Source organism: Sarcophilus harrisii, chromosome 1 (assembly GCF_902635505.1).
Source record: "Sarcophilus harrisii chromosome 1, mSarHar1.11, whole genome shotgun sequence".
In the NCBI taxonomy this organism is placed as follows: domain Eukaryota; kingdom Metazoa; phylum Chordata; class Mammalia; order Dasyuromorphia; family Dasyuridae; genus Sarcophilus; species Sarcophilus harrisii.
Genome location: NC_045426.1, coordinates 120,121,732 through 120,134,463, shown reverse-complemented (window position 1 = coordinate 120,134,463; position 12,732 = coordinate 120,121,732). Strand labels below are relative to the sequence as shown.

The 12,732-nt window shown below is 46.6% G+C and overlaps 1 protein-coding gene across 1 annotated transcript; it reads right to left on the bottom strand.

Moving 5' to 3' along the window:
* Positions 1 to 738: 738 nt before the first annotated feature.
* Positions 739 to 5,051, bottom strand: NTN3 (netrin 3). Its single transcript, XM_031962382.1, has 6 exons — positions 3,939 to 5,051; positions 3,376 to 3,564; positions 2,997 to 3,146; positions 2,236 to 2,286; positions 2,028 to 2,102; positions 739 to 1,454 (listed from the first exon to the last, which is right to left on the bottom strand). Exons 1-6 carry the CDS (start codon positions 4,885 to 4,887, stop codon positions 1,114 to 1,116), a joined length of 1,755 nt encoding a protein of 584 aa, XP_031818242.1. The 5' UTR covers positions 4,888 to 5,051; the 3' UTR covers positions 739 to 1,113.
* Between the last annotated feature and the right edge of the window lie 7,681 nt (positions 5,052 to 12,732).

Here is a 12,732-nt window from a genome sequence, read left to right as displayed (position 1 = left end):
CAAGATGAGTTTTGAGGTCCTTTCTAATTCTGAGATTCTCTGAAATATCTAAAGGGATTTGTTCTGCTTAGATTCAAAGAGAAAAATGGGTTTGGATTCAGAAGATCCAAGTTTGAATCTCAGCAGCTTAGTGCAATAGAAAGAATACTGGGTTCAAACTGTGGCTCCATCCAAGTATTGAAGTTCACTTTTCTGTACCTTATCTTATCTGTAAAATGGGAGGGCTGGATAGGTTACTTTTGTTTCTTCCTAATCTTAAATCTATTAAGCCATCTTGCTTCACAGAAATTGATTCATTTACTCTTCACTGAGAGATTGACTTTCCCAGGGTTACAAAGTTCTTAGGGGTTCTAAAGCAGAATCCCAACCCCTGCCTTCCTTCACTCCAAAAACCTGTGCCCTTATGCCCTGTACCACCTTGCTGCCTAAAGATCAACAAATGTCAATTTGAATCGTAGATCTCATATAGAGATGGGGATGAGGAGGGAGTGATAATACACTTCTTAGGAACTAGAGCTGTCCCAATATGGAATGAGCTGGCTAGGAAGAGGGTGAGCTCTCTATGCCTGGAGGTCTTCAAGTTGGAACAGCAACTTGCCAGGGATGCTGTAGAAGTTGTAGGGTGGAATAGGTGACTGCGGAGGTTCCTTTGGGGTGGTAAGACTCTTTAAGGGAGAGGAGTAGAGGTAGAATCCAGAGGGGATGGCGGCGAAACAGATGACACTAGACACAACGACATGGCGATGGCTACATCGATACAAGGATCAGTACAGCAATGGATACAGCAATACAGCTATACATAAAGTGATACAGCTACTAGTACAGGGATACAGAGCTCAATACAATGACTCAAGGACAGATACAGTAAGGACCGTACAGCCGGACCAAGACCGCCGGCGGTCGAGGTATTTACAGTTATTTACAGGCAGGGAGGGTTTCCAGGCGCAGGCTCCCTCTCTCCAAGGTCCTGGCCCACTCTCTCAGCATGCCCTCTCCTGCCCCGTTCTCCCGTCCCGTGGCCACGGGAGCCCTCGCGCGCGCGCCTGCTCGCTCCCACACGCGGCGCCCCTCCCCACCCGAGTCCCTGCTTTGACGCCCTCGCTTCCTTGCCTGTCACGCGGCCCCTCCACAGCGTCCCTGCCGCTCCCGCCGCTGTAATTTCCGGAGCCTCCGAGCCCAAGCATCCCGCCAGGGGATGACCAGACTGCCCCGCCCAGCCGTAAGTCCCGCCCGCTCCCCGACCCCGGCTCCCGGTCCCGTCCCGCCCAGGATCAAATAACTGTGCCCGGGGTGCACGCGTGGGCAGCGGCACGCCAGGTCCCGCGCGGGAACCCACAGCACGCTCTCCCCGCGCCTCGCGCGCTCCTCCCGGCTCTTGTAGACAGACACCACTGCCACAGAGAAGCGCGTCCACGAACCGACCGCCTCGGCTGCGCCCACCGCCACCTGCACCGCTGAGACGGGGAGAGAAGGAGGGGTCACATCACGTGGGAGAGGGGGCTGGAGAAAAGCCCGGACCGGGGATGGGCGGAACCAGGGCAGGGAGGGGCAGGGCCAGAAACTGGCTTAGGGCGGGCTAGGGCCGTCTGGGGCGGGGCTAGATAGGAAGGGGTGGGGCCTGCGAGTGGGGCTGGGCAAAGCTAGAGTTGGGGGACCCGGCAGGGGAAGGGAACGGAGATGTGGGGGTGGGGGGAGAAATGGGAGGTCTGGGCCGGATTTTTAAAATGGGAGGGGCCAAGACTGGGGTTGGATCCATAGGAGGGAGAGAGAGAGAGAGAGAGAGAGAAGTCAGAGAGGAGAGGGATCTGAAAGGAAGGAAATGTGTGTTTGGGAGTGGAGCCAATTTTGAGGGTGGGTCGGGAATGGGGCAGGACCTACAACTGAGGGTGGAGCCTAGGTTTTGAGGGTCCTGAAAGTGGAATGGGCGGGGCTCAGGAAGGACTTAGTGTTGGGGACCTGTCAGTGCCAGGAATAGCAGTCAAGTCTTGTGAATGTGAAGGGAACTCGGTGTCTCAAGGGTTTGGTACCATAGTCTTTTCCACAGTATTTCTTCAGGTTAATCCTGTAGCTCCCTCTTGCTGGTTTGCAATGAGAGTCACAATCTGGCAGCCAGGAAGGAAGACTTTAAGGGTCCAAAATCTCATAGGTCGCTCCTCCCTTCCTCTCCCCTCAACCGCCACCTCATGCAAATCTCCTCCCCCCAAGTCCCCTCTAAATCCCTTCTCTCTCACTCACCCTCAGGGGCCACAGTGCTGGTCACTCCTGTGGGAACCATAGCTGGAATTTCTATTGGAAGGGGGAAAAAGCTAAGCTTGAGCAGATTCCCAGAACCTCCTGAAGAAGGAGGAGGGCAAGAGGGTTCTCAGTTATTCTGTAGGTTCTGGAGTCATTCACTTAACTCAAGGGTCCAAGGGATCTCTGGAAACCTGGGGAGACTAGGAGTCTGTGCCTCTCATTAACAAAGATGACCTCAAAAGTCTTTTGGAGACACTTTAATATGGGAACCTAAATCATCACCTGGAGCCCGGCAGCACAGGTGACTGGGCCACTCACTGAAGCAGGATGCAAAAGAATTTGAGGGATGACCTCAAAAGTCTTTTGGAGACACTTTAATATGGGAACCTAAATCATCACCTGGAGCCCGAGAGCACAGGTGACTGGGCCACTCACTGAAGCAGGATGCAAAAGAATTTGAGGGATGACCTCAAAAGTCTTTTGGAGACACTTTAATATGGGAACCTAAATCATCACCTGGAGCCCAAGAGCACAGGTGACTGGGCCACTCACTGAAGCAGGATGCAAAAGAATTTGAGGGATGACCTCAAAAGTCTTTTGGAGACACTTTAATATGGGAACCTAAATCATCACCTAGAGCCCGAGAGCACAGGTGACTGGACCACTCACTGAAGCAGAATGCAAAAGAATTTGAGGGAACCCTAGGGATCTAGGTCCTTGGAATTACTCAGTGGCATAAAGATGTGTGGATGATCACTCACTGACACATGGTGCTACAGGTGAGCGACTCTGCTGGAAGCCAGGAGCGCAGCGGTTGCAGGTAAGACCTGTCACTCCATCCTTGCATGGGCACTGCCCAGTTGTCTGATTGCAGGTTTTGCCAGCAGCTCCAACAGGGTGACAGTCACAGGCTGGAGATAGGGGAGTGAGGGATGGTCTCACCCTTGCAGGCAGAAGCCCCTGGGGGTCCCAGGGCCAGGATTAGGGGACAGGGCTGGAGGTTAGAGCCAAAGGTTAGTCAAGGTTGGTCAAGGGTAGGAATCTGAGGTCAGTACTGGGATTCAGGAGTTGGGAGTCTCAGAGTTTGGGTTATGGATCATAGCTTAGAGTACGCAGTCAGGAATTAGGGTGAAGTCTTACCCTTGCAGGCACGGCGGTGGCTCAGGACCCGGGTTTGGTCACGGTAGAAACCTTCACGACAGTAGTGGCAGTGCCGCCCTGCTGTGTTATGTCGGCAGTTGAGGCAAACACCCCCACTACGCCGCCCAGACAATCTGTACAACTCCATGTTGAAGCGACAGCGACGAGCATGACCATTACAGGAACAGGCTGGAGAAATTAGGGGACACGGAAGAAAGGGGAGGCTCAGATTGAGGAACAGGATTAGACTAAGGTAGGGATGAGAGCTTGGGCAGAAGGAGGAGGTTGGGAAGTTGGGGATACAGATACAACAGGCTATGGGGACTTATTGTTCGTTTCCCTAAAAGCTTTTCCTGGGAAGGCCAAGGGAGAGGTCAAGGTTAGGAAATCACAGGGCCTAGTACCAAAGTTTGTTAAATGTGTCAGTAAAAGAAAAAATGGGTCAGGAAGTCATGCAGTCAGGAGCTTGTGGGACCCAGACCAAACACAAAGTGCTCTTAAGGGTCCCCCTCCCAGGGGTGGAACTGGGGCTGGATATGCATGGCATGGCATGTTTGCCTCACCCAGACAGGCGTGTGCCTCATGGGCTGTGGCCCGCTGCCAGGGCCGGTCGCAGTAGAAAGGCTTGCAGCGCTCACAATCCGGGCCTTCAGTGCCATGCCTACAGTCACACACCAGGCGCCCCTGGGTGTCCGCCACACATCGAGATGCATGTCCATTGCATTTGCAGCGCCCACCCACCTGGAGTTCACCCACAGAGTAAACATAGGGTGCCACAACCCCACCCTCTGTAGCCCTTGGCCCTACTGGCCGGGTAAGCACCACACGGATGTCTGTGGCTGTGACCCAGTCCTGAAGCACAGGACTGGAATCCAAGTCCTGACCAGGTGGGAGGCCATCCTGCATGCTGAAGGCTAGGAGGGGACCAGTCCTTGGCGGAGGCTCAGAACAAAGTGCTTCAGGGCCTCGAGGAACTATGGAGCCCAAAGAGGCCTGGGCAGGAGCCTGTCCCACAGCCCGGCTTGGCCTACCGTACACTCGGCTACACTGGGAAGAGAAGAATCGCAGGGGGGACCAGCTTCGCCCATGGTCCTGGGACTTGAAGACAGCGGCAGAGTCAGGCCTCGCTGAGCAGAAGTGCAGACTCACGTAGACTAACTCGAAGGCCTTGCCCAGTGGCAGTGTCAGTGTCACATTTAGTGGTGTCCGAGTCAGTGTTTCTGAGCGCCAGCAGGTGCGGTCAGCTGCCGCGCTCGCATCTGTCAGGAAGGCTGCAGGGTGGGTCTGTCTGGGGTCTGTGCTGGAAGCCTGCACCTCGCGCCCCAGGGCTGCATTGACAAACTCTGGTATACAGCGCTGTGGGGCTCCTGCCTCATCATAGCAGGGGTCTGTTGGGACCTGTGGGCCAGCACTCAGCCCTGGAGCCAGCATCCAGGCAGCCAGCAGGAGCCAGAGCATTTGGCCCAGCATGGCCCTGGACACCACGGGGATCTGGCTGAATGGGCCCGGCATTTTCAGGACCGGGAGGTAGGTCAGAGCGGGGAAGGCAGAGGAAAGAGAGTCCCTATATCAGGTATGCCCTCCTAGGTTGCAGCAAGTGAAAATTGGATGGGAGCTTCATATTGACAAGACAGCTGGGGGGGGGGGGGGGGAGGAAACAAGGACAGAGACACAGAGAGGAAAAGAAAAACACACACAAATAGAGACACAGCAAGCTAAAGGGAAAGGGAGAGAAATGCAGCAAGACAAGAGACACAGGGAAGGAGAGACACCGTAACACAGAGACAAAACCAGGGAGAGATAACAGAGGGACCAACGGAGACACAAGACAGAAACCCAGGGAGGAAGACAGACTGACCCAGGAACAGGAGAGAAACACAAATACCGAGACAGACACAGAGAGGCAGAGACACAAGACACCGAAAAACGGAGACACAGCAAGACAGAGACACCAAGAGACAAACAGAGACCCGGAGACAGACGGAGACGTGGGCGGGAGCGGGAGAAAGGTGGGGGGGCGGGGGAAATGGGAGGGGCCAGAGACGATTGGGGGGACACACCCTGGTCAAAGCAAAAGAAAAGTTTTTTCTTCCCCTAGCCTCGGCCTGAGAGCAGGGGAAGAGATGACAAGAGCCCCCCCACCCACGCCCACCCCCACCCCCTCGTACCCCAGCCGCTGCTGCTGCCGCTGCTGCCGCTGCCGCCGCAAGTCAGACTCACCAGAGGCAGGTTGGGGGGGCGGGGACCAAAACGGATCTCCCTTGAGCCCCCGAGGGCGGGTCTGGGGTTCGCACCCTTCTTTCTCCCTCCCAACGCCTGGTCCCTCGGCAGTCTCCTCCGAGCCTCCCTAACCCAGCCCAGCCCAGTCCAGCCCAGCTGCTTCAAGAGCCGGGAGAGGGCGGGGAGGGAAAGCGGGCAGCTGGGGGAGGGGGGAGCTGAGACCGCGCGGGGAGGGGGGGAAGTAGGGGTTAGGGAAGAGGGGGAGCCTTGGAGGTGGGGGAGGGGGCGGGGAGCGGAGCCGTGCTAAAGGAGGGGCGGGGAAGGGGGGCCAGGGAGCTGAGGGAGGGGGAGAGGGGGGAGGGGGAGGAGCAGGAGGGGCGGCCGCAGTCTCCCCGCGGAAATCAGAAGCAGATTTCAGGACTCCAGGGAGGGGGCTGTGCGCGCCGCCCCTAACCCTCGCCCCGCCCCTCCCGGTCCCTCTCCTCTTCTCCATCCCAGACTCCAGCCCCTCTGCGTGAAGGGAGGCCACCGGGCAACTGGGTCTCTGATGCTGGGTAGTGGGGGTGGGGGCTCGGAGGGGGGAGCATCCTCTGAGAGACGGGGGAAGAAGGCTGTTGAGAGGTCCGACTTCACAAGGAGGAGTGGCGAGTGAGGTGGTGGTTAGGTGTTCGCAAGACCGGCTGGCCGGGGGAAGGGGCAAGTTAGACGGGGCTGGTAACGTCCCTGACATCCATTAGTAGGATCAGAGGTAGACTCCTGACCCCCACCCCTTCTACAAGATTAAGGAGAGAAAATCTAGGTGTTCCAAAGTAGTCAGGTAGTCCTAGGCCACCCTACCCACCTGATCCCATGCTTAGAAATTCTAATCCCTGCCTCCAAAGGGATCTTCCCCTGTTCAGACTTAATGCAGCCGGTTTCCTTCACTCCATTCTAAGTTTTAGGGTTCAGCCCCACAGGACTAGATCTCTGTGTACTAGTCTCAGAGTGCTACTGTCCAGTGCACATACCCCGGCTCTGCTACTTCAGAGAAATCTAATAACTCCCAACATTTAACCCCCAATCATGTTCTATTCATTTTTACCCCTAAAATATCTTTTCCATCCTAACCCGGTTTAAACTCAGCAAATATTTAAATCCCACTATGTGCGTGAAAATTTTCTTCATGATAAGTTAGCAACGATAAATTAATCCCTGACCTACAAGAATTTACAAGGGATGGGAAGGAAGATGCCATGAAAGGCACATACATTAACATAATAATATAATAAGAGGCAGGGAGTGAAACAGACAAGAGAAAGGCAAAATACTCTAAGATAATTTGAAAAATGAGAGAAAAGTGGTGGGAGCCAGGGTGAACTTCCTGAAAGATGTGAAGCTGAGCATTGAAAGAAATATACATTTGAATATATAGGTGAAAAGGTATTTTTTACAAGCATGAATGATAGATAGCCTTAAGAGGAAAGGATAGAGTAAGTTTGGTTTGGGGAAAAAACAACAACAACCCAACAACATAAATATAGTTTTGTAGTTCTTTAAAATTTCCATTCCAATTGCAACCATTGTTGTTTATGCCCTAAATTACTTGTAGCATATAAAAAATTTTTCGATACTTGAAATATTTTGTTTTGATAAAACAGACCATTCTCTCCAAAACACCAAACTGTCCTACAAAGCAACTGTTCACAAATGATCTATTGATTGTTAACAGAAAGGAGAAATATATCTTTTTGTTTCAATAGTCACATAATTGACCATTGTATTTGATGAGACTTATTGTCTTTCAATGTTGTCACTATAGTAATTTGTACATTGTTTTCTTGATTCTTCTTTACTCTTTCTCTTCATCTGAGTCTCCTCAAATTTCTCCAAGTGGTTTTTATTAATCATTCTTTACAGCACAGGAATATTCGGTGACATCCTTCTACCCCAATTTGTACAGCCATAGTGGAATGTTAGCATTGCCTCCTAACTGAAATCTCTGCCTCCTCTCTCTTTGGTAATTCAGCCTTCATATCACTTACTAGTCACCTCCCTAATCATATCCCTCCCCTGGTGTAATTCATCCAGTGGCTCTTCACTGTCTTCAGAATAAAATTTCAATTTAAGGCCCTCCACCAACTAGCTTTAACCCACCTTTACAGCCTAGTGCAGGTACTCCTCTACTAATATTTACACACTATTCTCAGCTGTGTGTTCATAAATCTGGTCCTAACTTTGATGACATCTTTGAACATCACATTATCTTGCTTGAAATAAATGTCCTCTCTCCAAACTCTAGTTTCTGTCTACTAAAATCCTTTTTCTTTAAGATACAGGTCAGGGGCTACTTTTTCCATGTTAATTGTTCATGCTCAGTCCCTGAAACTAGGAGACATTGCTTTTTGAGCTTTCCAAGCCATTGTTTGATTGGTCACTTCTAGGAACTTAGTCATTTTTCATTAAAATTATCTGTGTTTGTGTCTCATTCCTCTGCTAGATTATAAACTCCTTGAAAATATTCCCTTTTTCAATTTTGTATCTTCTACAGAATCTAATACTGTAACTAGCACAAAGGAAGCACACTAGATCTTTGTTGAATCGCTCAGTACCCCAAATGCCTAGAGTCCCTCAATGCCTGGTTCTGCTGGCTTAGGGCCCTGTCTATCTGCTCTGGGTGGTTTTGAGCATGTTGCTCTCTAACCCAACCAGGTCAGACTTTTCCCTCTCCCTGGTGACATTCTAGAACTCACAAGAGGACACATGAGAGGTGAAGTTTATGACAGTGACCAGAGAACAACTCGTATTTGGGTGTAACTATGCTTAACGCAGAACCATGGAGTCTCAGAATTGGAAGAGACTATCAAGGCCAACTCATTCAAACCATATTTGATCATACAAATATCACCAGAAAGTTGTCCATCCTTTGTTTGAACACATCCCAGCTATGGCATTCCATTTTTAGAAAGTTCTAATTGATAGGAATCCAATTTAGCAGACAATGATTCAATGCCAATTAAGTGCAAAATACTGGGCTAGAGGATATTACAAAGAGGTACTCCCAAAGTGCTCACATTTTACTTCAGGAGGAAGAGGGAGTAATAAAATATACAAAAAAAAATACAAAGTTATTTGAGGAGATAGAGATCAATAACAACAAAGGGATGAAGGCTGATGGGGAAGTAGCTATTTTAGCCAAGTCTTAAACACAACTTTTCTGGACTCCAATACAATATTCCTTCCATTCTACTATGATTCCTCTCAATGCACAGAAACAGGTAAGAGATGTAAAAGGAAGCACTAGAATTCCAGTACATTGGAATTTAGAGTATATGGAGAAGAGAATGTAAAATAAGGTTGTACAAATAAATTGGAAGCATTGTGGAGGGCTTTCAATACCAAGCTGTGAGGTTTGCCTTTTATGCTAGAGGTAAGATTATTGAGGAGAGTGATATGCCTAGTACAGCTATATAGTTTTTTTTAAGATTTGCAAAGTGCTTTATACATATTATATTTCTTGATCCTCACAACAATGCTATGTAGCAGGTACTATTATTATCCCCATTTTATAGATAAAGAAATTGAAGGTGAGAGAGAGGTTGTAACATACTCAGGTCTGGTTGTGTCTGGGTTTAGATTTGAACTCATATCTTCCTGACTCCCGGTCAGAAGTTCACATGTAAGGAATCAAGTCCATGGATCTAAAGCCTAGCAGGGGGAGCATTTTATCTCAAGTAAGGGTGAACAGAGGGTAGTCCCTAACAACAAGTTTCCAAAGCATACTGTGACTGTGACTGGATCCTTTGGTATCTCCCATTTCCACTATCCCTAATGCACCAGGATTTAAACTAACAGCCATAAAATAGCAGAGCAAGAGGGATCTTTGAGGTCATTTAACCCAATTTCTACCCGCAAACAAATGCATTTTATAGATGAAGAAAATGATGCTCAGATAGGGATAAAGTGACTTAAGTAAGGCTTATTTTAAGTGGAAAAACTAAGACTAGAATTTCAATTTTCTGATTCTTGAACCAAGGCTTTTAGTTATCTATTTGGATAATTTTCTGTGACCTTATGGGATATGTGGAAAGAAGAACATGGAACAGTGCTTAGGATATAAGAGGTTGTGAGGAACATATTTAAATATGATAGAAGAGTGAGGGTAGAAGAGCAGAAGCCAGAGAAGGAGGCTAGAGGGAAGACAATTCAGGATTTTCCAGCATGGTCAGCAAAGAGATGTGATTCCATCTAGTCAAGGTATGTAGCTTCTAAGTGCCCCCTAGTGGTCAGCAGGACAAGATTTGTCGCTGTCCATGGCCTGGTCTTCTGGAACCTCCCCCACATTCATATTTTTTTGGGGGGAGGAGGTCTTTCATAGACTCTACCTTTTAGAAGGGCCACCCACATGCTCATTATATGTCCCTTTAAAATCCTATTGTTTTATCATCCTTTCCCTATGGTCTTTGCATAGGGGAAGGTCTTTTGTTTTGGTCATGTCCAAATCAATTTCTGAACCAAGATTGAGAAAATTATTACCCCACAAGTGACTTCAAAGGTTCAACAAACATTTTTATGTGCTATTATCTATATGGCTGGGAATTGTGTTAAATGCTAGGAATGCAAAGATAATATGAAAGTAAGCTCTCTCAAGGAACTTCCATATCTACTGGGGATAAGTGAATGTAACCTCTAACCTAAATGCCATTGGTATAGGACTTTCCCTTATTGGTAGAGAATTAGCTTATAATATCTGGACATGTCTATTCTGCCTGCCTTTGAGCTAAACCTCACAGGTGACTCACAGGTGATACAGGTGAGGAGGGGGAATCAGACTTTGCCATACATGGGGGTCTTACAATTGATAAGTTCTCATATCTAGGGCCCTCTTGTATAAGTACAATATATATACAAAATCATTTTGGTTGGTAGGAGGGTGACAGTGAGGTATTAGCAAGTGGGGCTAGAGCAAGAGCTATTATGGTGTCCCAGTCTGCATTTATCTAGAGGCCCAGTCAGTTTTGGAACAGATATTCTGTAATCTGTATGATCTTGGGCAAATCGCTTAACTCTTTTACGGCCTCAGCTTATTCATCCATAAAGTGAAGAGGATGGTTTGGCAGATCTCTAAGGCCCCTCACAATTTTATTTCCCACCTCTGTGCTTTTGCACAAATTCTTTCCATTCTTTGGAATTCTCTCCCTTCTTATCTCTGCCTCTAGGAGCTCCTGACTTCTTTTAAGGTTTAACTCAAGTAAAACCTCCTATCAGAGAGGCTTTTATAGATTAATTTTTAGTGCTGCTGACAACATAAATCATTTATGTTTTTTTGGTAAATTATTTTATGTATTTGGGGTAGATATGATAGATACCGACTCCCTTTCCTTCCTCCCCATTCAAAATCCTTATCTCTTTGGGAGGGAAACCAGAGTTCTCACTCTATTTCAACTTTTGAGTCTACTTCCTTCTTCCCTGCTATAGTAGAATAGTCCCTCAACTCTATGAGGAATTCACTAACTACATTTCTTTTGGTAAAATAAAGGACCACTAAATTGTGAGTTGATCCAGTGATCTGGAAAGCAATTTACAATTGTTCTCCCAAAGCTATAAAACTGTACGCTCTTTGTCCCATAGTTACCACTAGTAAGTCTATAAATCCAAAAAAATCAAGTAAAGGGGGAAAAGACCCACATGTACAAAAACATATAGTAGTTCCTTTTTGGTGGAAAGAATCAAAATTTGAGAAGGTGACCATCAGCTGGGGAATTCATGATATATGAATATGATCGTATAATATTGTAAAAAATAATGGAGGATGGTTTCATTAAAAAAGTGATGCAAAAAAGTTAGAAGAACCAGAAGAAAAATTTATACAATAATAACAATACTGTAAAGATAAGTAATTTTGAGAAATTATGATCAAAGCAATGATAAATCACAATTTCAGAGGACTTACAATGAAAAATGCTATCTACTTCCAGATAAATTCAGAATACAGATTGAGGCATATGATTTTTTTTTTTTTGACATGGTCAATGTGGAGTTAATTTTGTTCAACTATGGATGGTTTTATTTTTTATGCTTTTCTTAATTGAAGTGGAGGTAGGGGAGAAAATTTGGATCTGAAAATAAAATAAATTGAATTACAAGAAAAAATAAAGGACCATCCGAGCTTTCCATCTGCTTTGTAGGCCATTGGCTGTTACCATCTGTCTTGTCACTATGCCCTCCAGACCTCTAGGCATTTCCATCTGATCTGTTAATTCTCCCTGGGGATCCCAGACTTTTTGAGTCACCCTATAGCTGAACCCTCTTATGTGTATTGTCTCCCTTAATTAGAATATGAACTCCTAGAGAGTATCTAGCACATAGTAGGTAATTTCTATTTTTTATTCCTGTAGCTTTTGATGCTTTTAAAATTAAATTAAATTAAATTAAAATTAAAATGCTTTTAAATTGATTTATTATTACATTATAATATGAATGCAGGAATACTAATCAACCAGTGATAATATACACAACAAAAACTTGTCATTCTAACTTAATGTTTAACATAATAATTAATCTGGACAGAGATGTCCTTCATTCTATCTCTTTACTTCTCCAACATTGCACTTAGAAAAGGTGCCTTTGCCCATGCTTTCTACAATAATATAAGCAATACATTAAAATTATGTGTACAACAATACATATTAATAGTAACAGTAACACCTCTCAGAGTTTACTGGATACATCACATTCAAAAAAGGCCATTCAAAAGGCCCAATGATATTACAAGACATGAAAGAGCTATCCTATATTTCCCCTTTTGTATGACTATCTGACCCCAATTCCAAATAGCTAATTAATAAGAATCTGCAACTCTATCTTAAAGGTCTCCTGGTTTGTTTTAACTCATTGAACTTGGAAAGACATCTCAGTGAGAGGGCATAGATGCATACATAATTATGTTGTGCCTTATATAGGTTAACCTTGCCCAGTTTGACCATTCCTTGAGAAGCTAGAGCATTTAATCTTGGAAGGAATGTGGTGTAGAGGAAGGGGAACTTACTTGTTTAAAAAGATGATCTAAATTCAAATCTCAAACTTGATGTATTATCTATGTGACTGGACAAATTAATTATTTAACCTCGCTGAACTTGATTTCTTTATGGGTAAAATGAG